General features: G+C 34.2%; 1 protein-coding gene across 3 annotated transcripts in view; it reads left to right on the top strand.

Moving 5' to 3' along the window:
- Window positions 1-27,128, top strand: part of LOC149793168 (protein capicua homolog) — a 181,734-nt gene extending 154,606 nt beyond the window's left edge. For all 3 annotated transcript variants that reach the window (XM_089967095.1, XM_089967097.1, XM_089967096.1), the window contains exons 20-24: window positions 2,501-2,637; window positions 4,401-4,549; window positions 6,773-6,946; window positions 8,263-8,409; window positions 12,243-27,128. In XM_089967095.1, coding sequence (XP_089823221.1) covers window positions 2,501-2,637; window positions 4,401-4,549; window positions 6,773-6,946; window positions 8,263-8,409; window positions 12,243-12,565 — 930 coding nt within the window. In that variant the 3' untranslated portion in view covers window positions 12,566-27,128. The remainder of the gene's footprint in view (window positions 1-2,500; window positions 2,638-4,400; window positions 4,550-6,772; window positions 6,947-8,262; window positions 8,410-12,242) is intronic.
- The last annotated feature ends 224 nt before the right edge of the window (window positions 27,129-27,352 follow it).

Raw genomic sequence — 27,352 nt, 5'->3', positions numbered from 1 at the left:
AAGATATTTGCGAATTGAGCTGATGTGTCTCAGCTCAAGATATGCAGCCTTGCATATGTTCATGACATGTTGGTGCAATGTGAGAGTACTGTCCAGAGTAACACCTAGGTTTCGTACTGATTGTGTGAATTTAATGTTGGTGTTGGTGTTGCTGATATTTATTGTTTGAGGTAAAGGATGTGAATGAGAAAGTCTTTGTGTTGTGATCAGAATGGCCTCAGTTTTATCATCATTCATCTGCAGCTTGTTACATGTCATCCATGATTTCACATAAATTCACCTCTCTACACCTTGGATGGTAACATCAACTTCAGTTGGATGGCTAGATTTGTATATTTGGGTGTCATCAGCATACAATTGGTGAGACACTGGATGATGATCTATGACACTTAAGAGTGACTGAGTGTACATAATGAAGAGAACAGGTCCAAGAACAGACCCCTGTGGAACACCACAACATAGATCAACTAGGCTGGAGTGTATTCCATTTGCAGATACAATTTGTGTCCTGTTGACCAAGTAGGATTTGAACCACAGTAAGGCTTTTTCATGAATGCCAAATACATGCTGGAGATGGTGAAGTAATATATCATGGTCTGTTGTGTCAAATGCTGTAGACAAATCAAGGAGGGTGAGGACTGTAATCTTTCCGCTATCCAATGCAGAGAGAATGTCATTAACTACTTTTAGAAGAGTAGTTTCAGTACTGTGGCAAAGGCTATATGCAGATTGTACATTGCTAACAAGACTGTTTGAATTTAGATGAGAGACAAACTGGGATAGAACAACCTTTTCTAAGATTTTTTATATGAATGGGAGATTAGAAACTGGGCGGTAGTTCTTTAAATCATTATGGTCTAGTGTTGGTTTCTTCAGCAGAGGCTTTACAATGGCAGTTTTTAAAAATGATGGGAATTCCCTGGATGAGAGAGAGTTATTAATAACATCAGTTAGTGAAGGCAATACTGGATCTAAGCTCTCAAGCAGCAGTGATGTTGGAATTGGTTTGTCCTAGATGAAAAGGGTGCTGTCCTTACATCCAGTATGGTTTCCACAGTGGTTATCTGAAAATCATTCTCATAATGAATATCAATATTGGCAGTTAAAATGAAAAAGTGCTCTCAGCTTGAATTCCTGGGGGGAAAAAAATTGTACATTAGAGTGTCGGTCCCTGAAAGGGACTCTTGTTTTAATCAACATTTTCCAATATGGGGATTTTAACATAATGTGAAAACCTTATTAGCACAGTTAATCAGAAACTATATAATTTATGTTAGTGGTACTTAATGTAGTGTAAACCTTAATCTAATTAGCTTTGTAATATCACTTGACAGTAAAAGTAATCAGATATTCCACACTGGATTAGAACTGATACACACCAACAGCTGGTTTATGTTATACATTCACTAGGGTTTATGTTCCATGGGAAACATACTCTCAAGGCAGTCTTTACTCCCCGTCCTAGCTGTATTGATGCCTTGTATTTAATAAATAGTATGTCTTCTGCATTTATTCTTCAATAACAAATAACATTGCATGGTGGCAGCGATCCTTACATAACTCTTTTGACATCGTGCAACACCATTACCAAATGGATACAGTCCTGCGGAATTGTTGATGGGAAGAAAATTACATACAGATTTAATGAAACTGAAGCAATCGGAAAACTATCAAAAGCAAACTCAAAAGAGAAGATTGTCGACATCATGCCCGAAATATGAAAAACTTTAGGTAGGGAATAAAGTATGGAGTAAAGATCATTTTTCTTCAGGAATTATTAATTCTGAGGCATTTAGACCTTGTTTATACATGTTAGTAACTTAAGAGGGAGAGATACGGCATAATAAGAGAAATTTAGTTCTCATGCCTACTACATTATCGGAGCCTCTCAGAGTGACTGTTTCAAACCCTGATACTTTGACTGACTCAGATGAAATCAAAGCAGTGCCAACCAGTCAAAATGGATATTTCACACGTTTGGGAAGATTGTCAAAACCACCTGAGAGACTGAACTTGTAAAAATGAAGCTGATGTAGCTTGTTTAGAAATGCGGTCATCAGATCACATTTCATTTTAATGTTAACTTTCTCAGGAGGGGAGATGTAGTGTAAGCCTTATTCCACACTGGACTAGAACTGATACACACCAACACTGGTTTATGTTATACATTCAAAAGGGTTTGTGTTCCATGGGAAACATACTCTCAGGGCAGTCTTTATTCCCCTTCTAGCTGTATTGATGTTTTGTATTTAATAAATAGTACAGTATGCCTTCTGCAGTTATTCTTCAGTAACAAATAACATTACACTTAATATGGATGACCAGATTATATTTCTATGCTATTTCTGCTGGTGTTCTTTGCTTTTGGAACATTTTTTGGGGTTTCAACCTTTGTCTGCAGCAGGAGCATACATATTTCACAGACATGAATCTAGTCTGTGCCTTTATTTACATTACCATATCTCTAAAGAATATTTTGCAAGATGTCCTCTTATTTCAGATTGCAAAGGCCAAACACAAGCCACCACCCATCCCAGTACCATCTAGCTCACCTGCTGGGGCACCCTTATCATCCCCAGGGGTCAACAGCCCCAGGAAGAGCATCTTCAAGAAAAGCATTGATGATGGAATGGAGAAGTATGTACTTGTTGCTGACTGCAGCAAAATTTGTAACTACAGTGACATTAGTGATTCACCATAATTAATCACCATTCTTTTCACAGTTTTGCCTTTGGTTTTTAAGTAGCACCATTTTGACCCTCTACCCCTCACTCTCATCCTTCCTAGCTTTGCACTTCAGAACCACAGGCAGGCTTGAGAGGGTTTTAATCACAATGAAAATGTAGGAATTGCAAACTTAGTTGCTGGAAAAACTACATATACATGGTCGGATGTAATACTGTTTTATGATATGGCTTGAAAGGGTCATAGTGATCAGCCATAAAACTATAGAAGTTTGTGAGACTAAAATGTCCTTGTAGAGTGATGTAAACTTTCTATAATGGATACAGTTTTTCCCAAAAAGATTGATTTCTTTATATAAACCTGGCATTTATAAAAATCAGACATTTTTAAATATTAGCTTTTATGACACAATTTTAGCTCTGTTACTGATCAGTCTGAAATCATTTAGAAAACATTACTGGTATTAAACGTTGTGATGCAACTCTTTAAATATACCTTATTTCCATGCCTATACGTCGCATGTAACTGTTCAAATATACCTTATATCCATGCCTTTAAGTCGCATGCAACTGTTTAAATATACCTTATTTCCATGCCTGTAAGTTGCATGCAACTGTTTAAATATACCTTATTTCCATGCCTGTAAGTCGCATGTAACTGTTCAAATATACCTTATTTCCAAGCCTGTAAGTCACATGCAACTATTTAAATATACCTTATTTCTATGCCTGTAAGTCAAATGCAACTGTTTCAATAAACCTTATTTCTATGCCTCTAATTCGCATACAGCTGTACCTTATTTCTGTGCCTATAAGTCGAATCCAACTGTTTAAATGTACCTTTTTTCCATGCTTGTAAGTCCCATGCAGCTGTTTCATTGTACCTTATATAATTCTATACATATAACTTGGAAACTACTGTTTTAATGTACCTTATTTCCATGCCTTTAAGTCGAATACAAAGAACCTAGGACCTGATCTACAGTCACATAATGTGTCAGCTGATCATGGTCAGTTACTTGTTCTAGTAATTACTCTTAGCAGACTGTATAGACCCAGATTTGCCAGCACATCATGCAATGGCAGATGTCTTTGCAGTTGGATCTGACTTGTAGGCAGATAGATATGGTAAGTGATCTCTCACCAATATAGAGCTTTAGAGGTGCAACAGATAGAAATATTCCTATAAACAGGAATTTAACTGACCTCATGTGACAAAAGTTCAGGTATAACAGATGTGCACAGAAACATTTCTGTAGATAGACATGTAACTGACCTCATGTTAACATGGGTTAAGGTATATCAATGCTCTTTTTGATAGACATTAACTAATCTTATGTAATATACATTCAAGTGTAGATAGACATGTCACTAACCTAGTGTGACAAATGTTCAAGAACAGGTAAACTTGAAGTTCCTTCAGCACATTTCTTTCAGATCTGACTTTCTTCAGTATCTGTTTAGAGATGTTGATTAATGGTTGTGACATAGTTTTTATTAGATGTTAATGTTTTAAAAATTGTTTGCTTTTACACAGTTGTGGAAATGTTACAGTTACTTATCTGTTCTATGAGATGTCCCAGGTCACTGCTTTGTAACTGAACATTTGTAACAGCATTCTGGTACAAGTAAACTTTAAAATCTCTGTTACAGGGCTGTAAAGGTGTAGCAGGTATCTTGTGACGCAATTTATCTTTAACTGATCTGTTGTTACAGGGTTCTGGAGCGGGTGAACTTTGAGAGGAGGTTTGAAGCTCTGCCACAGTTTAACCCAGAACAAACTGATTCCACCACACCCCTTCCTCAGAGTCCACGGGCAATCATCAGTAACTACAACAAGAAAAAAAAGAAAATATCCTCACTAGGTAAATTTATTCAGTTACCCTTTCTGTTAAATGTATTGACCATTATGCTATTTTACATTGCTGATATATGTAATGCAGTATTTTGGGTCAGCCAAGGGCTAACGTTCCTTTTTTGCGCTTAATATTTTTTAGGGCCCCACTTGATAAAGATGGCAGCGCTTTGTAGTAATCATGTCATTGCATCTAGCTGTCAACAATTTAATTTTCACAAGGTAATTTTACAGGGATTAGTTGGATTTTAAACATACTTGGTATACACCTATGCACCTTTATATTGATTTCACCATGAAAGGGTTTGACTTCCTGTCTTCTATATCCTCATTTAGTGGAGTTATGGCCTCTGATTGCATATCACTATATCTTTGGTTTTGATGGCTTATCTTTCCAAAGAACTTTTAGAATTCAACCAAATTTGGCATGCAGTCAGTGTTAATGAGACCTTCAATGCATTGCACTTTATCATTGATAAGAATTTTGCCCCCAGATTTTCTGTCCACAGGTTTCAGCAGAAGTACTTTAATAATAAAGAACACTGGATATCAATTAAATTTATGACGCACCTTTATATACATATGAGATGGATTTCCAGTATTCTCCATCATCATTTAGAGGATTTATGTTCCCTAATTGCTCATTCTTTTAACTTTGGTTTCCTGACACATATTGTTACTTTCATTCATGGGATGGGCTTGGCACTCAAAGAATTTGGTGGTTCCCCTTATTAATCTTTTCCACCCATCCCGTTTGGCCATCTGTCTCATCAACCATTTTGACTCCAAAAGAACTTTGCTGGGAATTATTGAATTTTTATGTGATGTGATGTGATTTGGATTTTTAATGTAGCTTTAACAACTGTTCAGTCATATCGCTACGGTTGGTGATTTGTGGCAGTTTATAGTGATGTTTAGTACTGAGGCATCATTCTGCAGACATGTAGCATGATATCCCACCCAGTCACATTATCCTGACACCAGGCTGACCAATCCTAACACGAACCTCTTAATGCTGAGCACCAAGCGAGGCAGCTGTTAGTACCATTTTTATAAGTCTTTGGTATGACTCAGCCGTGGATCAAACCCATGACCTCCCGCATCCAAGGCGGACACTCTAACCACTAGGCCACCAGAGCAGTCTTGAATTTTTATCAAACTTAGCATACAGAATTATATTTATAAAATCTCAAAAGTTTTTTATTTCCAGCTCTGTTTCATCCTTTAAAGGAAGTATGGCCTTTAAGTGCCCCTTCTCCTAATTTTAGTGCTGACAGTTTAAATTAAGCAATATTTGTTGGATTTCATATTTTGTATGTACATGTAGTACTTACTGACGTGACCTTTAATTCATTCATTTTCTCAGCATTTCACAAAAGCCTTCACAGGAGTTATGCCCCCTTGATTGCCTGACCACGTGACCATTTTTCCAGAGCATGATTTACCAAGAATTTCTGGATGCAACCAAAATTGGCACATACCTTTAGATTGATGAGATCTTTAACAAGTTTGATTTCAAACATTCTTTGACATTTACAGTAGTTATGCCTCCTGCCTAGGCTTGTTGTATTTCAGTCAAATTGGGTGATTGACTTTATGTTGAGGAGACTTTAAGCTCATTTTACAGCATTCCATAACATTTTTTGGATTTCATCCAAATTTGGCATGCATCTCCATATCGATGAGATCTTAAATGAGTTTGATTTGCATCATCCCACATCATTTTAGAGGAATTATAGCTTATCCATGTCTATTCTAGTAACTTTGTTTCCCAACATAAATAAATCTTTATAAAGACCCTGCCAAGCAAATTGTAATGAGGGAAGTCCTTTGTGATGTACCTACTGCATATAACTCTAGTTGCTCCACAATACTCAAAATAAATCCTTGAAAACGGTTACATTTTTTATGCAAGGCTTTTTTTTAAATGGTAGTATCTATGATAATAAAGATGATAAATGTGTTAGACACAAGTGTACAGGCCATTACTCTTTACAGCAACCATTACAGCACTCCCTCACTTTAAGGTCCTTCATTATAACACCATTGTTTTGTAAGGCAGGATCCCATTTCATTATGCACTAGTGAAACTATATGTATAGTGTTCCTCATTTTAAGATAGGCTCACTATAAGACAACATACTCTATGGCTTCCATGGACAGCATTATAATGAAGGAGTTCTTTGCATTTTGGTGCTTCACTGAATATTAAACATTATTTGTTCCTTTTCAGCCCAAGCAGACCAGAATGCAGAGGGTTCAAACCTATCGTCTCCATCATATAAATCAGACACTCCGACTCCCACACCCAAAACTCCAAAAAGTGGAAGAGTGTTTGAGGATAATCGTTTCTTTGGGAAAGACTTCAGTCTTGAAGTGTTAGCTGATGCTGCAATTTCCAGACCAGGCAAGTTGCCCATAAATGTTGAGAGGAACATTAAAAATTTCATATATGAAAGAACAAGAGAAAAAGATATATAGATGAATATACTGTTTGAAAATGAGAGTTCTGATTTATCAATTGATTGATCAGTTATATAATATATCAAGTTTCTGTATACAGTACAGTACGTACATTGGGACCCACTGGACACAAAAAATGACCCTAATAACTTTGTTAGGTGAATGATATATGCAGGCATCTGCTGACTTGTGTGAAATTCACTTTAATCCAGTTTTGTATGAATTTTGTTTTATAGTTTTTTTTTTAAGGGAAAATGAGAAAATGATGAATTTATTTGTCTAAAACCAAACTCTTAGCATCCCAAATGGCTAAAATTAATGGTATTATAGTTAAATGAATGATATATTTTTCAATGAAAATTAAAGGCAGTGAAACCAAAATTTTGAGTTACAGTTTTGAGTTACATGATGATTGCAGAGTTTAGCTGTACAGGCAAATTACATAAGACAGAGTGGGCTGAAAATATATTAGTTATAATGGACAGGTGGATGCTATGCAAGATTTTACTGAAGATTGGAAAAAACGTTGATTGGAAGAAAGGGCAGAAGTTAGATAAAATTGTCAATTTATACAAATGTAGGTAGAAAAGAAAGTTAGATAAATACACAGAGTGGATGTGAAAGATAATTAAGGTCTGTTCCATTGAAACATACATTGTACCCAGGCAAGGCATTTTTAAAAAAAACGTGCCAGGGTACTTTGATTTCACAGAGTTCAGATTAAAGTGATAATAAAATTCTAAATTGCATCTATGGGTGAGTACCCCACATTCAAAGTGCCTTCCCTGGGTCCTATGTATGTTTTATATGAATAGCCCTAAGAGGATATTTAGGTCTGAAAATTTTAACATAATTTTATCGATAAAATGTTCAATATCTAACTATAATTGTCTACCCAACAATCTTTGTATCTCTATAGCCCAAAAAGTTGTTTTGATTGCATGTTAATAACGTGAATCTGCTACATTTTGTCCCAGGTTTAGAATAAACAGTACTAAATGGATATTATAGAAAATGTAAACAGCTTAATTTTTAATTTAGCAGGATAAAAAGTGTTAAATTTATTACTTGAATATCAAATTTACCAACATTAATCAATAGGAAGTAGATTCTTACTGCATTTTATTGGAGTAGTCAACTGTAAATACTATTGATGATTTTCATGAAGTTTTGGTGACATTAATCTTGTAACTGATTATTATTATTAGGCTTTTGCTAGGAACTTGAGTAGGTATTATATACTTCTCTTGTCATCCACAGGAGAACTGTCGGAAAGTGACCTACAGTCTCCATGCACACCCAAGACCCCAAGCTCACCTGGTCAGTTCTCTTCCCTACGCAGAATTCTTGACCAGAGACGGAATCTTGTCATGCAGCTGTTTGATGAACATGGGCTTTTCCCCTCAGGTAGTCTTATCAACAATCCTTGTATATACTACACATAAAAATGTTTCAGACTTGTATGCCCTCACTGCTTCAAGAGTTGGTTTCTTGACTTTGGTCCTGTTCATCTGTCTGTCCATCTGTCTATATTTCCATGTCAGTCAATCCTGGGAAGATTTTCAGTTTTAAATACATTACACAACCATAATATCTGAGGTTCACATTGCATGAAAACTAGTTGACAGAGACAACTGAAATGTGGCAGACATACAGTGCAACCCCGCTATGAATTCGGATATAACGCGGTCATGGCATGGCTCCAGAAATCTTGTATATTCATTCGCACATGAAAAAATATTTTTTGTTCAAAGTACATGAAATAGTATATAAAAAAATTATTATCATTATGGATAAGAGATCACGTATGAATTCAAATTTAATATGATCGTGGCGTGGTTCATGAAATTTTAAATACATGTATGCGTATTTTTCTCGTACTGGGAAAGAATATATTTTTAAGAATGAGAAATAGTGTGTATTAGCTGGAAATTGAAAGGGTATGAAATTGTACTCGTGTTCAACTTTTAAAAAAGTTATAAAAATGACTTGTGACTACTACAGGCCTACTGCACTTAGTTCTCGGGTTTTACATGTGTATGGGGTTTGCTTATGAACTCGTTATTAATTTCCTATTTTTTATACAAATATGTAACCATTATGGAGAAGCAAGTTCACAAACGCAATTCTCTGTCTGCACTTTGCGCAAAAAAATTATTATCTATTTGGGGGAGATCATGTATAAATTCAGATATAATATGATATATAATATGATCATGGCATGGTTCCTGAAATTTTAAATATATGTATGTGTATTTTTCTTGTACCTAGAAAAATACCTTTTTTTAAAGGTTGAGAGATAGTGTGTAAAATGTTTATTTATTATCATTTTGGGGAAGAGTTCGCATATGAATTTGAATCTAATATGATCGTGGCTTTGCTTCTGAAATTTAACAATTTCACCAGGTTCTTGAAGTGTTATGCCAAAATAAACATTATCGGAAATGTTACTTATTACGAGTCCATGAGTAAAGCCAGTAAGTCGTCTTTGTGATTGTTTTCAACTAATTCTGTATACAATCGTTGCTCAAACAATAGCCAGCATGTGTTTCTTCTTTAACTGCATACACAACGAAGCAGTAGACAATGCGGTGGTTGATAAAAGATTCTCACAATTTAATAAAATGAAAAAAAAAATGAAAGCTGTGAAGATGTTTTCTGGGCTTGGCGGTGTTATTAGACGCAATCAGTTGACCAGTAAATAATGTCCACTTTATTAGCTGGAAATTGAAAGAGCATGAAATTGTACGTGCATTCAGCTTAAATTTTATTTATAGAAGTGACTTGTGACCATGGCAGGCCTACTGCACTTAGTTCTCGGGTTTTACATGAGTATGGGGTTTGTTTTTGAACTCGTTATTAATTTCCTGTTTTTTATAAAAAAAATATTTTACCGTTATGGAAAAGCAAGTTCACAAACGCAAGTCATTCTCTGCACTTTGCGCAATGATTAGTATAGTAGTTTTCACACATTTCTTTCGATATTCACAAAATCTGAAGTAAAAGTTATATGCACACTGAAAGCATGTGTTGATTGTTAATTATTCTTGCTGTATTCATTCAAACGAATAGGTGTTCAAGCATTAATTATTGGAAATTTGCAGTGGATAAATGTACACGGAAACACATATGAGAACACTTCAGCAGTATGACATTTGTACAGACACCGTTCATAGACCCTGGAACGCAATGAACTGTACACATGCTTTGTCTTTCTTAACCTGATTTTGCTGTTAATTTTTCCCATTGAATTCAGACACATAATAAAGTGTGACAAAATTATTGAATAGTTTAAATATGTATGCAATATATATATATATATATATATATATATATATATATATATATATATATATATATATATGGATTAATTGAAAGCCCCTACAGTACTATGTCAGACAGCAGGTAAATGGTGTTGATACTATGTTCATGCTGTATAATAGACGTTGAATTCAGACACATGGGAAAAAATTTATTGAATATTGTAAATCTGTGTGCAATTTTTGAATGGAATTACATGCATTATAGATGAACTGTATGCCACGATGGCACGATAGTAAACGATGTTGATACCCTATTCATCATATACATTAGTCATGAATACATGTGCCAATGAGTTCTCTGAAAAAAGTATGGAAGACTTCTATGTATATTGGGTTGAAAGATCAAGGTCATTGTGACTGAAAGAAAAAAATTATCCCTCACAATAATGTTGGTTCTAAAACACATGCCTGTACTAAGCTTTTTGCATAGCTTGCACTTGGTGTAGGAAAGAAGCCTTTGGATTTTAGAGCTTAAAGAACTAAAAGGAAAAATGAACAATAACATTAGTTCTATCAGGACCAAGTTTTGTGCATAGCTTCCACATAGAGTAAGGAGGAAACCTTATCGGAAGAAGAAAAATTGCTTATGCACAACAACATCAATTCTTCGTCATGAATGGTCATTGTGTCTGAACCACATTTTATGGATGGCTTTAACTTGGGGTAAGGAAGAAACCTATTGATTTCAGATCAATTTTCTCACCATGTACTTTTATCCAAGTTTGGGGATGACTCAAAGAAGAAAATGATTTTTGAATAATAACTTTAAATCTTAACCACTTACCTTTACCTGAGTTTGTGAAATTCATGCGCTTAAGGTATGGAAGAGTCCTCTTGATTATGGGGTCAAATGGTCAGAGATCAGTGTCATTGTGGCTTGGAGAAAAAAGGTTTGTTGAATAGTGATTGCTCTAGAATATGTTCTTTGACCAAACTTCTTGATGACGCACTTAGGGTAATAAAGAGACCTATATATTCTGAAGTCTCATAGTCATGGTCATGGTAAGTAGTAAGAAAATCATGCTTTCTCCATAGTAACTTTAGTTCAAGACCACATATTTGACCAAAGGCCCAGGGCATGGTGACCCATTAGTGAGTAATCTGCAGATTAAACCATGCTCTATTAGTGTCTGTATAGATGATTAACACATGGCAGGCATATAATGTGCTATTGATGGCACTTGTATTAGGCAGGCAAATGCTATTGATGGCACTTATGTTATAGGCAGGCAAATGCTATTGATGGCACTCATGTTATAGGCAGGCATATAATGTGCTATTGATGGCACTTATGTTATAGGCAGGCAATTGCTATTGATGGCACTTGTGCTATAGGCAGGCATATGCTATTGATGGCACTTGTGTTATAGGCAGGCAAATGTACCATTGATGGCACTCATGTTATAGGCAAATATATAATGTGCTATTGATGGCACTTATGTTATAGGCAGGCAAATGCTATTGATGGCACTCATGTTATAGGCAGCCATATGCTATTGATGGCACTTGAGTTATAGTGTTATAGGCAGGCAAATGCTATTGATGGCACTTGTGTTATAGGCAGGCAAATGCTATTGATGGCACTTGTATTATAGGCAGGCAAATGTACCATTGATGGCACTCATGTTATAGACAGGCATATAATGTGCATTTGATATAAAATTTGTTATAATGTGTTCTATTATTGAAATGCATTCGCAGTAAGTTTTATGTTGAATAATGTTTAAAAATTTCTTATTTTTACAATGTTACAAGCATGAATTGTCAACTTGAAATAATATCTCATCAGTAGTCAGAATTTTCATTGCATATGTTTTCTAGGTGATGATGCACCAGTGGATGACATTTTCTAGCATGTATGTAATTGATGAGACGCCTATTTGAATTGCATGTGATAAGTTTTGTCTTCTGTTTCAGCACAAGCAACATCAGTCTTCCAGGCCAAATATTCAGACATCTTCCCATCAAAAAGCTGCCTTCAGCTGAAGATTAGAGAAGTTCGACAGAAGATGATGGCACAGTCGGCAGCAGTGGAAGCTTTAGCAGAAGCAACTTCAAGTACAGGAGCATCATCTGACAGCAACCCAACACCATCTACACCCAGTGCTACTGATAAACTGGGATCGGCTTATGCATTAAATAATGAATCAACACGTACATCTGATAGTCATGGCAATTTTGGAAGTGGGCTGGCCCCATCTTCACAACCTGCAAAGTCGGCAACAGACAAATCAAAGTGATGTTTCTTTGAAAATTCAAGCTTTGGTTTACCAAGTAATAAACTGGGGTAGTACAGATCTTATACAGTGTAGATGTACAGATGTACAGAACTTTATTTCATCTTAATGTTTTTGATTTATTACATTTGCAGTATATATTTTACAGATGTCTAGATATACTGTGGTTATGAGACCTGGAATGAATCTCTTGATTAAACAGATTTTTCAGGTTTATTGGTGGATTTAGAGTAAATATTTCTGTATATAAACTTGGAGCATACTCTCATTCTGTCATTTGCTTTTTAGTCTCTTTTTCATGTATTTAGAGTAAAATTTTGATGTAAGTTTTTTTCTTCTTTCATTTGCCAAAGGTTTTAAATTATTCTATTTTTCTTTAGTAATTAAAAAAGTATTTAAAGAAATATCGAAGAGACTGTATATCTTTGATGGACTTGCTGCTATGTTAAGAGATTGTATATTTTGGAAGGATTTACTGTTGTGTGAAGAGATTGGATTGTATATCTTGGAAAGACTTGATGCTATGTTAAGAGATTGTAAATCTTGGAAGGATTCTCTGCTATGCTAAGAGACTGTGTATCTTGGAAGGACTTTGTGCTATGTTAAGAGGATGTGTATCTTGGAAGGACTTTATGCTATGTTAAGAGGATGTGTATCTTGGAAGGACTTTATGCTATGTTAAGAGGATGTGTATCTTGGAAGGACTTTATGCTATGTTAAGAGGATGTGTATGTTGGAAGGAATTTCTGCTATGTTAAGAGATTGTATATCTTGGAAGACTTGCTGCTATGTTAAAAGATCGTATATCTTGGAAGGACTTGTTGCTCTGTACAGAAATGATTACTGCAGTAAAGGTAGCAGCAAACAAAAATCTGAAGGAAGAATATTGTTACATTCAAACATTCTGTAAATATTAGACTTTTGTGTATGGCCAGTATAAATGGCAGTGTTCATAAACTTAGATTTATTATTTTCCACAGTGTGAAAGAATAAATGGTAGCTGGGATTTTTCATATAATCTGTTCTCCTGCTAAGCCATTTTGTACATTATTGTCATAAAAAAATTTTTATTACAAGGCATTTTGGGCTTCTGACTTTCATCATCTGCATTTACAAATTAACAGTTGTGAAGTTTTTGTTTTCTTCTGGACAGTAGTATATGTATTGAGATGCATTTCTAAATGTGCACCCCATAGAGGAAGGTAGAGGAAATCATTTTTGAGATTGATAATTATTGATTAAAGGTTAGGTCAGAGCTAAAATTTAAAAAAAATAATATTGATTTGACATGTGGCAGTTTGTTGAGAGGGTACATATGTATTTTTTTTGAAGAGAATATAAAGAGTATGAACAAATTATGAAAAGCATAGAACAAATTATTTGAAGTGAAAATATATAGTAGTAAAAGAAATATAGTTTTTTTATAGTCATGTTCATCTTTGCATGTCAGATGTTTTTTTTGCTAAGATAAAGAGGGTCCTAAAAAAAAGAACTGTGTGTGCTTTCCTTGTGCATACCTTTATCCCTTATTATGATGTAATTCCAGATATGACATGGTACCACTATGGACCACATGAAGATCAAAATCAAACAATTTATTTAAATTTATTTATCAGTGTTATGACAATATGATTTCCAAAGAAATGGGCATTAAGCTTCATGATGTATCTTTTTTCCTTCTTAAAATATTATCATTTTACATAATTTGATCATGCCCATGATGCAGCAGTTTGTTGCATAAGCATTTTTCACTGTGCTGTCATTCAGTTTATAGTACTAATATCAATATATCGCAGTTTGGTGGAGTGGCGGTGGCTGAGTGGTTAGCATGCCAGGCTTGAGAAGACAGGGTGAAAGTTTGAATTCTACCATCTGACCAGCTGGGATCAGCTAGCATGATGTGTCCTTGGGCAATGGACATAACTCCAATCGTCTCGGCACTAAATAAGCCATGTGTGTTATGTTGCTGTACCATAAAGCACCAAAGCAAACCACAGTTTTGGCACATAATAATTTGCAGTTATTGAAAGACATCAACTACCATGTTATAATGAAGGCGAGTTGTGTACGTGGTGGTGTTCTGTAAAATGTTTGTTCATATGATTTTTAATCATAAATGGTCATATTTTTCGATGTGTCCCAGAAATTAAATTCTCTGCTCTGTGGACATGATACAGTACATAATATTTTGCATAAAATATACGTATAAACACAGCAAAGTTTAAAATTAGTATAGGTTGCATTATGAATAGTGAAATGATCATATTTTATGTTACAAATAATAGTCTCATGTATATTTACAAAGAAATTTATGTGCTGTTAATGGTGTTGTAGTTATTTTATACATGATTGGATCCATGTGTTGGACAAAACTAGACTGATATACTGTGATAGTTTGTATTTTTTGTACATTTATCTATGTACTTGTGCTATATTATTGTAAATACTTGTTGTAGATCGTTAACATTGTATCCTTTTTTCAGAAGTAACCAAAATGGCACCATCATATATTCAGACTAGCAGTTGCTTTTCTTCTACTGTTACATCTTTTTTATATCATTCTTGCTGCCTTGTGCAAGAAATTACTTATGATTATATATATATATATATATATATATATATATATATATATATATATATATATATATATATATATATATGTGTGTGTGTGTGTGTGTGTGTGTGTGTGTGTGTGTGTGTGTATTGTGTAATGAAATTTGCATGTACATGTAATTACAATACAGTAAAACCTGTCTTGTGAGACCACCTCCTGTCTTGAGATACCATATTCTCAAAGCATAAATTTATTGATTATATAACATTGTAACCTGTTATGAGAGACCACCTGTCTTCAGAGACCATAACTCTTGGGCACAAGAAGTAGTCTTTCAAGACAGGTTCTACTGTAATATTACAGATATATCTTTAATACCTACACCTTAACAGAACTTTTGAAGCAAATATCTTGGATAAATTTGTACAACTTGCAGGAAGAATAAATGATTTTTTCTTGCATGTTTCTTCATTTACATTTATCAGATTAGCCCAACTTAATTTACTGTTTCATTTGTGCTTAAATGTTAAAAAATAAAAATTGTAGCAAACAATACACTGACACTGTATGATGCACTGTAAAATGATTGCAAACAATACAGGCATTATATGGTACATTGTAAATTTATAGCAAACAGTATACTGACAATGTATGGTACATTGTAAATTTATAACAAATGGTTCACTGAATATGATGCATTTTAAATATATAGCAAATAATACACTGACAATTTATGATACATTGTAAGCTAATAACAAACATTGCACTGACACTGTACAATATAATCTAAATTTATAGCAAACAATACACTGATACTGTAAGATACATTGTAAATTTTTAGCAAATGCACTGATACTGTATGATGCATTGTAAATATGTAGTAAACACTACACTGACACTGTATTGCAGACAATGCTGGATATATGCAGGGCTTGTACCATCTTTCACCAGTTCTTTTCCAGAGATAAAAAATGAAAATGTTTATCTATCCACAAACATTTTTGTTCTATGGAGTAACATTTCAGACTGTTCAAAGGATATCTATAAAACTTGGGTCAGATGTTGTGTCATTGCTGTTCACTAGTCTTACTATATATTCTTGTTTACAAGTTGAGTCAGACTGCAAACACCAAAGATTCTGAGCTTCTGTAGCATAATATCCCTGTAGACCAGGGTTTTTATTGTTTGTTTTACTGATTACTCCTCACAAACTGCACAGACCCAGATGTGCCAGCACATTATGTGATGGGAAATCTGGGTCTGTGCAGTTTGCAGTTGCACTTGTCTTATAAGCTACTATATACGGTATGTTTAAATATGGGTTTTTTGTTTTGTTTTTTTCTGTCCATCCATGCATCTATTATCGACATTTCACCACTTTAGTTTTGATAGCAAAAGTATGAAGACATTTAACGTATTTCTTTGACACTTGTCTATTGCTATTCACAGTTCTATGGTATCAGTATTTATAATATTTCCTTCAGTTTGTTTGGTCATCCATCTTTCATTCACACTTTAATTTCCCAGGTATAACTCCAGAACTGCTCAAGATATCAAGCTATTCCTTTTCCTCTTCACATTTCTTAAGAGTAAACTTTTTATTCTTGTTTGTTTGTCTGTCCATCCATCCATTATCCAAACTTTCATTCCCCGGACAAAACTTCCAAACCATTTAAGATAACTGTAAAATTGTATAGATTTATTGGACCAGTTGTGCCCATGTGGCTTTTTCTATTCATAGAACTTCAGTTTCATTACTTTCAATGTTTTCATTTGTTTATTTGTCCATACATCCATTATCCATGGCTGCCAACCATCACGAATTTGGTGTGAATTTCATGACTTTTTCAGCGATTCACGGATTCACACCGTAAGCCAAAAATTCACGAATTTTCCAATCCTCGATTATTTTAAATCTTTAATAAAATAACTGATTTCCTGTTAAGCACTAGTCGTGATATTTGCAGTTGCCGAAACGGTCCGGTACTGCTGGTCACGATATTAGTAGATATACAGCCAATTAGTACAGTTGGCCCGGTAGCAAGCATTGTAGCCTATTTTAATCTATATGTATTAGAGTAGTTTTACAAATGCTTTTGAGAGAAAGTGGGGCCTAACTGGAAATTTGCTCTGCGCATGCGTCAGAACACTGATTTGAGTTACCGTTCAGCATCGCATGTAAGATCTTGAAAATGTCTTCACCACCAAGGAAAAAGAAATGTATTACTCAGAAAGTGAAGTTTCATTTGGAATATATGAAAAATTGGCCATGCATTCTGCCATTAAACATTGATATTCATTCATGCTTTTTGCACTCAGTGTGCCATCGCAGAGACGATGTGAGGAAGAATGCCAGTTGCAAAAAAACACGTAGAAGTTGGGAAAATTAAGAATTCACAGATTTCAGCTCTGGAATATTTTAAACCATTGGCGGAAGACCTGCAGGCTACCAACGCTGAAGCATTATTTGTGAGTTTTCTTGTCGAACACAATCTACCTTTATCAGCTGGAGACCATGCTAAACAATTGTTCTGACAAATTTTCCCGGACTTGAAAATTGCTTCCAAATTTTCCTATGGAAGAACCAAAAATGCTGCAGCTCCTGTGCATTCCTCACAGCAACAGTGACATCGAAAGAGTATTTTCTTTAGTGAGGAAAAAGAAGACAGACTTTAGGGCCTCCTTAGCTGCAGAAAATTTGTCAGCAATTTTAGTCCCCAAGATCAACCAGCAGGCAAGAAGTCGGAACTGTTTAGAAAACAAATTTACGATCAAGCAGTTGAGGAAGTTCAAGTCTGCCACAGTATCATGTCTTGATAAATAACTATTACTGCATATATGTAGTGTTTTATTTTTATTTTGCGAACTTGATATAGTGTAGTATTGACGGTCGGGGTGGTCAGAGTGGATGGAGTTATTGTCATGGTATTTTTCACGAATTCATGTCCAAATTCACGACTTTTTATCCCTATTTTCACTAATTGTGAGCCTGGAAGGTTGGCAGCTATGATTATCTACACTTCAGATTCCAAAACCTCCAGCGTATTTTAAGATCTCTTGTTGAAATTGGATGGCGAGTTAGATTAGTGGTGTACTTGTGCCTTTTGCTCTCCACAATTCTTCAGTTTCAATATTTGACAGTATTCATCCATTTGTCATTCACACTTTCATATCCCAAGCATAACTCCAAAACTCTGGTATATCTCTATGAAGTTTAGTTTAGAGGTCAAGATGGACTTTTTGCAACTCAGAATTCTTCAGTATTTTTAATGTTTGTATCGGTTTATGTACTGTCATCCATCTACTATCCTAACATTTGCTTCTGTAATGTAAATGTGCCTATTGCTATTCATTCTTCAGTTTCAATAATTTCAACATATTTGTCCGTTGTTCATCATCCTTTTACCAGTTATACTTTAATTACTGGAGCAAAACTCTTCATGTCCATCACTCCCAGTATACTATGTACATGCAGACTTCCTTATTTGGCAAATCACTGTCAGACATTTTGGCTGTATATTACACAGCTTGTTTTGTTTGTAGTTTTTGTTGTTGTTTTTATTTTTATACTGTGGTACTAGATACCAGGGTTTATAGTTATTACTATGTCACTCTGTTTAAACATTTTGTTTCCAAAGTATAAATCTAAAACCATTCAAGATATTTTTACCAAACAAGGGTACACATGTCAAGCAAATTGTGTAGAAGTGTTATTTGATACTTGTTATTATCCATATTCAATATTTTATGTGTGATGTGTGTGTGATTTAGATTTTTAATGTAGCTTTAACAATTTTTCAATCATATCGCCACAGTATCTGCAATCTGGCAGTTTGTTAGTGATGGTTAGCACTTGGGCATCATGCCGCAGACATATAGCATATTGTCCCACCCAATCACATTATCCTGACACCAGGCCGACCAGTCGTAACACTAACCTCTTAATGCTGAGCGCCTATCAAGGCAGCTGTAAGTACCATTTTAGTAAGTCTTTGTTATGACTCTGCCAGGGATCGAACCCAGGTGAATTCTTACTTGACAGTCTTGTACCAGGTTGAAAAACAGGATATTAAACAAGTAGGGAGAGGGGGGAAAAAGGTGCTGATGCAAGAGTAGAATCTAAGTACAAGTTGAGAGCAGTTATTACATTCTTTGAAGATCATTTAAGATGGATTCTTCATTGAGATTTTTTTGCCAGTAAGCCCTTCTTAATTGTTTTGTATAGTATCATGTCTGCCTACCTATAAAATAGGACTATTTCATATGGTGTGGTCATTGGTCTACACATGTAGTTTAGTCAGTGCAATATTATCCAATTAGTCATTGTTTTAGCCTGACCTATCAATGTACAAAATAAATTGTAGGAACTGAATCAGCTTGTTTGAATGAATGTTGTACAGATTAGCGATGATTTGTTACCTACATACATACATACATACATGTACAGTGCACATCATAGAATACAGTTGTTTCTTTTGTGTAGTTCCTTTCATTGGTTTGACTGGTTAAGTAGCCTAATGTAAAGAACATGTATAGTAACCATAATACAGATGTTCCATTTCAATGGTTTGACTGGTTCAGCATTCTGACTTGGAATGATAGTTTTAAATTCATTCACTTTGCAGTAAATGATGCTATGCATCTGAAATGTGCAAAAATTCAAACTCAGTTCATTGGTGTGCTGCTACAAATATTAACCTGAACACTCTAAAAAGTTTCAACATTTTGTGTTTTCAAGTGAAGAAGTTTTGACTTAAAGAAAAGAGTGCTTTAACAGCTATTACTAAGTACATTTGTAAGATGCCCTTGAGCATGATTTTTACCAGCATTATATTGAACTTTTTATCGCATTTTAATTTTTTTACAGACTTTACAAGTAACATGTATTAGGTATTTTCAGAAGATGGAAACACCATAGTACTTGCTTATAAAGTCAAGTCAGATTGCAAACATCAAAGATTCAGTTCTGCCATATCAGCATGTGCCTGCTTTTCTACTGATTACTTATTACAAATTGAACAAAAGCAGATCTGCTGGCACATTATCTGACAGCAGATCTGGGTCTTTTACTGTTTACAGTTGGACTTGTCTTACAAGCGAGTATATACAGTATATGGAGAATTAGATTATTGTTGATGTGTCTTTCATTTTTTTCTCTTTATTATGGCAAATTCAAGAATACCTTTAAAGAATACACTAGAGCATTGCAGTCAGAAAAATTATGAATGTGCTAATTTTCACTTAAACTTAACGATTGGAAAATGAAGCCAAAGAAAGCCTTACAGCAAAAATACCTGGTAGAATATCTCAATTTTAGTGTCTGTGAGGAATGGACATGTTTTGTTTGGGGTTTTTTCTTCACAGGAAATGGTTTTCTACTGGATACAAGTCACTTTACCTAGCACATGGTTTCACCATACTGCCAGAGTATGCTTTTCAAGGTCACAGTTTTTTTTACGTACATGTATATATCGTGTAAGACGGTCAAGATTATAGATTATATGGTTGTTGGAGCATACAGAACCAGTGAAAAGTACCATATATTCTCATTTCTAAGTCAAGTTCAACTGCGAACTACACAGACATAGATCTGCACCAACAGATCTGGGTCTATGCGGTTTGTTAGGAATAATCAGTAGATTGAACAAAAACACCATGTATCATGATCTGATCAGGGACTATGTAGTTTGCAGTTGGACTCGACTTGTAAGTGAGTATACATGGTAATTAAGATTTTTTTAAAGAGTGTTCTTTCTTTTTTGGCAATGGACATGCTGAACACTGTCTCTACATATATCTCTCTCTCTCTCCCTCTTTCATTCACACACACACATGCACACACAATGTTGCTCTCAAGATTGCAAAGTACTTTTGAAGGAATTGTCTTTTATTGGATATAGATTACTGAAGAAAGCATCATTTTGTATCCTCTGCTCTAGAGGAAATGGTATATTGGAATCCTTGTTTTCTTCTGTACAGTCTTTCAGACATCACTCCATTTTGTGAATTCCTGCATTTTTGGGGGAATTGGCAAAAATTCAGTAATTATTTTGACCATCACCTGAAGAGGAGCATATCATCTGATCAGGGGCCCCAAGTGGCTGAGTGGTCTAAAGCACTCACCATTCCGGATCACTGCCATCACACCTCTGTCTGCGTGGGTTCAAGTCTCAGGCTCGGCTTTTGTGGGTACGTGAGAAAGATTGCCAGTAGCTTCTCGTGGGTCGGTGGTTCTTCCCGGGGCTTTTCCAGGGCAGGGTTCTTCCTCCACCAGTTATACTGGCTGCCATGTATAGCCTATCTTTTGCTGAAAAATGGCTTTGAACCCTATAACAAGAACAATCATCTGATCACTTTGCTATTGCAAGATTTGCAAGAGTTACTGTCCTTTTTGTCTTACAGCTGCATGCAGTATTATGTACTTTTAAGAGAGTGATGTATGTAAGGTGAAGTTGTTTGCATTTGAAACATGCATGGTGGAGAGAATGTTGGCATACCTATATGCAACTTTGATATAATGTGGCTAACGTTTCTTTGGATATTGTTTTTTTTTATGGAAATTGTACATGATCAAAGCACACTGCTAACTAAAATAACTGCTTCCTTGTGCTGAAAAAATAAGCCTGAATTAGTCCAGCAAGTGAAAATGACCATTTGGAGCTGGCAGTTTTCTGAAAGGTGCACATCTGGAGTAAGGCCAAGGTGTATAATTTATTACTCATCAATCATGCACCAAAATAAAAGGAATCAAAGGTTCTTTGAACAATGCCTAAGATATACAATGTCTTTTTTAAATAGCCAGTATAACCAGTGAGGACAACTGGGGAAATTCTTTTTCTTTGAAATTCTAACCCATTGCAAAATACGCAACTGTAGAGCGCCACCATAACAGACAGTTGTGAATGCAAGTAGTCATACTGTTTTAAGTGGCTGTCCATGAAACAATGTTTATGGTCATCATCTGAAGGTTTGCATAACAAATCACTGCACTCTTGTGAATTGTGTTAGAGTAAATGACCTTTATTTAGTTGAGCCTGATGTAGTCATATGACAGAATATTATGAGTGCAGCTAGTCTGTTTTCAATAGTTTACCATAAATCTTTGTACCTGTTACAGACATCATCAATAAAGTATATTCTTGCAGTTTTTATTAGAGTTATTTCCCTTTTTGTCCTTCAGCTGAATGCAGTTTTAGACAATCTTGTGAATGCGACTGGCTTTCAGCTTTTAATGGATCACAGCAGAACTTTGTATATATTATCCCAGTCATCTAAAAATGCACATATTAACAAATCTTTGTGCTCCCTAGAATTATTGCCCTTTTTAACTTACAGCTGGATGCAGTATAGAACAGAACTTTGTGAATAAAACTATTCCCCATTTTTGTTGTTGTTGTTGTTGTTGTTGTGGGGTTTAATTCCATTTTTCAGCACATTATAGGCTGTACATGGCGGCCAGTATTAATTGTGGAGGAAGAACCCAGGAAAACCCTGGAAAGAACCACCGACTCACAAGAAGTTACTTGCAAGCTTTCTCACATACCCACATTGGCTGAATGCAAGATTCTCAGTTTTTAGTGGATCACTTTGATCATTATCAGAAGATATGCATATTGACCAGACACTATCACTATTTCCAGATGATTTGTGCACTTTTCTTTTCCATAATCTTGATAGTGTCTTGGGGGTAGAAGTAAGAGGCAGAGCAAAATTCCTCACCATTCCTCTAGTTTGATGCAGTTTGATGAAATTATTAATTTGCATCTGTAAGTAAAAGGATGTACAACTTAGATGATCATTACCATTTATACTCACTTATAAATTGAGTCAAATTGCAAGCAACAAAGACCCTAATCCATTGTCACATAATGTTCCTGCAGATCATGATATATTTTGTTCATTCTTCAAATTACTCATAACAAACTGCACAAACTCAGATCTGCTGGAGCTTTATGTGATGGCAGGTCTGGGTTGGTGCAGTTTGCAGTTGGACTCATTTTTATAAACAATTGCATATGGTACTTTATGAAAGGACTGATTTTTACATTGTATTACTTTATTATATGTTGTACATAGTATAAATTGATATTTTTGTTGTATGGCAATATTGTATGTATGTCATTAGTCATAAGCTATTTTTCTTGCATTATGTCATTATTGTACAAATGTGATGTCATATGAGATCATGCAGACTCATGAATTTCATGAGATCATTCCATACAAATCTCTATGTTTCAGGGCTCTGGATAGAAAAAGTATGAATTAGTTTTTCAATTAAAAAAATTCACACATAAGCAAGACATTCTAAATTTACTCTCATCTTGAATAAACTTTCTTCATTACATATCTTCTAGCTATATAATTCTTCACATGTTTGGGATGTATATTTCACCATTGTGCCATCTTCATTATAGTGGTATCAAAAAATTTCTAGATTTTATTAAAATCATGTTATTTCATTCATCACATCAAAATAATTTTCATGTTTTTGAAAGTAAGATTATCATGACTACTTTATATTTACTTAGCATGAACATGATACTTGATCATGGCTCAGACATCTAAAGAATTTTTTTTAATAGGTCACTGGAACTTAATATGTATGGTTCATACAAAAATCATGCATTCGGTGGATTTCTATGCCATGTTGAGAGTTCTTAGTGGGTGGGGGAGGTCTTTTAGTTGATTTTTTAAAAACCACTTGTCTCTGCCTTTCTTCAGTGCCTAATGTAATACTGGAAACCAAGAAAATTGTGTGATTATGTATAAGAACTAATCTATAAATAGTATTGGACCTAGTAAAGTTGTAATATCATTTATCCAAATGATTTATTTAATTTAGACATGGGGTCAGCAACCTAATTTGTCTAGCGTGCCACTTTTTTTCTGGATTAATTACAAAATGAACGAGCGAGTGCCACCAGTACAAGAGTAACACTATTAAAATCAAGATTTTTGGCTACCCTTCGCGTGCCACACAAAACCTCTTGACGTACCGCCTTTTGGCATGTGTGCCATAGGTTGCCAACCCCTGATTTAGTCTGGTATATTGAAACATGTACTTATAAGTTTGTTTCATTTGACTGGATTCAGTTTAAAATCTTAACTGCAGCAGTTTATAATAAAATTAGGATCTATTTAATATATTCTGTTTGGAAATAGCTATATGAAATATTTAGAATGAAAACTCTACAGTAGATGTTCATACAGCACTTCGAAACACAAAATGTTCTGAAGTAATCACATCGAGAAAATTCTTGGTTTTCAGTTGAATTTGATCTCATTGTACACAGTTTCTTTTCCAAAGTTAGTTTTTTACTTGATGATATAGCATGCTTTCTGTACCATAAGATATCAGAGCTGAACCATTTTCTATAAATAAATATTTTAGCACACTTGCAAATACAACATGTTTTCCAATTAGAGTTATGTCTGAATTTTCTGCAGTAAAATCCACAGCACACTGTCAGAAATTTTAACCCCATGTGACATCATAAGTCTTCCAGTGGCATGGTGTCACAAAGATGTACACTTTCCGTTATTTTTAGTCAGTTTTCCAATGTGTGTAAGAATGAAAGGGCTTAGTCTTATGTTGAAGGACTTGAGGATATTATTGATGATAACAATCTTATGTTTAAGGATTTGAGGATATTATTGGGGATAACAGTCCTACGTTTAAGAATTTTATGATATTAATGGAGATAACTGCCTTTTGTTTGATGATTTGAGAATAACATTATTATTTTTTAGGATTTGAGGGTATTATTGGAAATCACAGTCTTGTGTTCAAGAATTTGAGGATATTATTGGGGATAACAGTCATGTTTTAGAATTTAAGCATGTTAATGGGGATAACAGTCATATGTTTAATAATTTGAGCATGTTAATGGGGACAACAATCTTATGTTTAAGGATTTGATGACATTTTGGTGGTTTTACCATCACAAATATCTATTTTAATCAGCTAAGTTGATATGTTTGGTAAAACTTTTTTATGAACAGTCAAACCACTGTAAATGTTCTCAAATCCTCAAATATAAGGCTAATTGTATGTGAGCATAGGTTTTTATTTTGATTTAATTTTGAAATATTAGAAAGCATTTTTTCTACAGGTTTTCTCTTGCAAACAAATGTTGAATTCTTCAATAGAATTAATCTCTACAATGCTGCCTTTGTGTTATTTCTGCCATATAATGTCATTCTAATTTCTAATGGTCAGTTTACTTTTCTTTTTTCTCTCAGTTTATCAATAAATGCAATCATTTCTTTACTAAGTAATTCCTTTAATAAATATGTGCTGTATACATCCTTAGTAAATATGTGATGTATACATCCTTACATATTGTTGCACATCCGAATGGTATCTTGCTGCTAGTTTGCTTATCAATTTGAAATTTGAAGCAGCCCTTGATGTATGACTTTTTAGACAGATTTTTAAAAATTCTATCTGTTCCTATTTGTTTTTCAATGAAGTGATAAAAATTATAAGTTTTATTTAGTTATGATTAGTGGTATATGTTAGCAATATATTTTAAAATAGATCATATGCACATTTAAATTTTAATATAAATAAATTAGTGTTATAAAAATGTAATCATTTAAAATAGCAAAATTGTTTCATTTATATATATTATCATCATTAAATGAGGAATGCCCCAAATTTAAGAATTAAAATGAGGACAACAACTCTGTATGATGTATACCTTTCTCTTTTTTGTATTGGATTTCAGCAAATGTTTATACTTGAAATTTTGATACCTGTGTGTTCAAGTGCACTTAGGTTTGATGCTAGTAATAAACATTTTCAAAGGTGAAGAAGTTTTGAATCAAAGCTATGCAAGTTGTGCCACTTGTCATTTTATTTTGTTTGAAAGAAAAGGTGATACAGTTTTCAGGACCTGTCTGAATATTTGCATTACATCTTCTTGGGTAAGCTGTAATATCATGCTATTTTCCCCCAAAATTTATTATAGTGGGACAATAAAGAAAGTACAAGACACAAAAAGCAAACAACTTGTCTCTGGCATGAAAAAATTATAATTAGGAAGTTTATTGTTGTCAAAATTCTTTTATCTTACTTTGTTTTTTATTTAAAATATTTTGATCTTTAGTTTTTACATTGTAAGTAGTGTGATTATATAAGTTTTACTCAATTTGTTTTTCGTTTGATCAAAATAATTTTCAAACAGGGATGGCATTTCTTTAGACTCAGATTTACGTCACTATGATCCAGAATTAAATGTATTGAACTCCATGAAATTCTTTAAAATTTTAGTAGTTTTGACATTGGATATTTCGTTCATTTTCATAATTTCCACTTATATACAGAGTTGTTCAGTTTATGACTTTGAAGCTTGAGTACAAATTATATTCAAAAGTAATTAAGTGTTCTTCTATGCCAATTCAGATTTTACGTCTTTAACCTCCACATATATCATGGTTCATAAATTTGCTGCTAAGGTGAGTTTTAAATGAAAATATATCTTTCAGACCCCAATTTAACATTTCATTCATCCATTCTGAATTCTCTCTTTACCTATCATATAGGAAAAAGCAATCATTATAAAAAGTTGAATTTTGTTGTAATAGATTGTGGCGCGACTTCATGTGGTTTGATTCCTTGTATATGCAATGCATACCATATATATATATATATTATGCGACGGCATATTGGGATCTGTGTTATTTGCAGTTGGTCTCGACTTGAAAGCAAGTAGGTGGTATTGTACAGATGTTAATGACACGATGGTTACCATCATTCTGTGTGAATAGCACACATTTTTATTGCAGTGTATGCTATTTATTCGGGTGACAGTTCCAGTAAGAAACAATACACAACACATTTTTTTAATATACTTTTCATAAATCTCGTGTTTACAGATATCCATGTTTTTTATAGTTGTTATCCGTTTCAATAGATTTCATTATTTTCATGTTGATACATTTCACAGAATTGTTACATTGAATGTAGCAATTGTTGATTCATATTAAGTAATAAAATATTTCAAGACAGTTTGTTATATTTGTATATTCTAAACTTGACAACTAAATGTAAGCTCACCATCTATCTGAGTAGAGAATTTATTTATGCTAAATGTCTGCTTTGTAGTTCCCCTTTTTTGTAATTATTGGCATTAACCTTGTCATGGTTTTACTCCTTTATAGCTGGTCCCCCGATTGATCAACTGATCTAAGGCGCTTGCCTTTACAGACCATTGACATCTTACTTAAGTGGG

This window comes from Sinohyriopsis cumingii, chromosome 8 (genome assembly GCF_028554795.1).
Source record: "Sinohyriopsis cumingii isolate HCF-2022 chromosome 8, ASM2855479v2, whole genome shotgun sequence".
Taxonomy (NCBI): domain Eukaryota; kingdom Metazoa; phylum Mollusca; class Bivalvia; order Unionida; family Unionidae; genus Sinohyriopsis; species Sinohyriopsis cumingii.
This window is presented reverse-complemented; position numbering and strand designations above follow the sequence as displayed.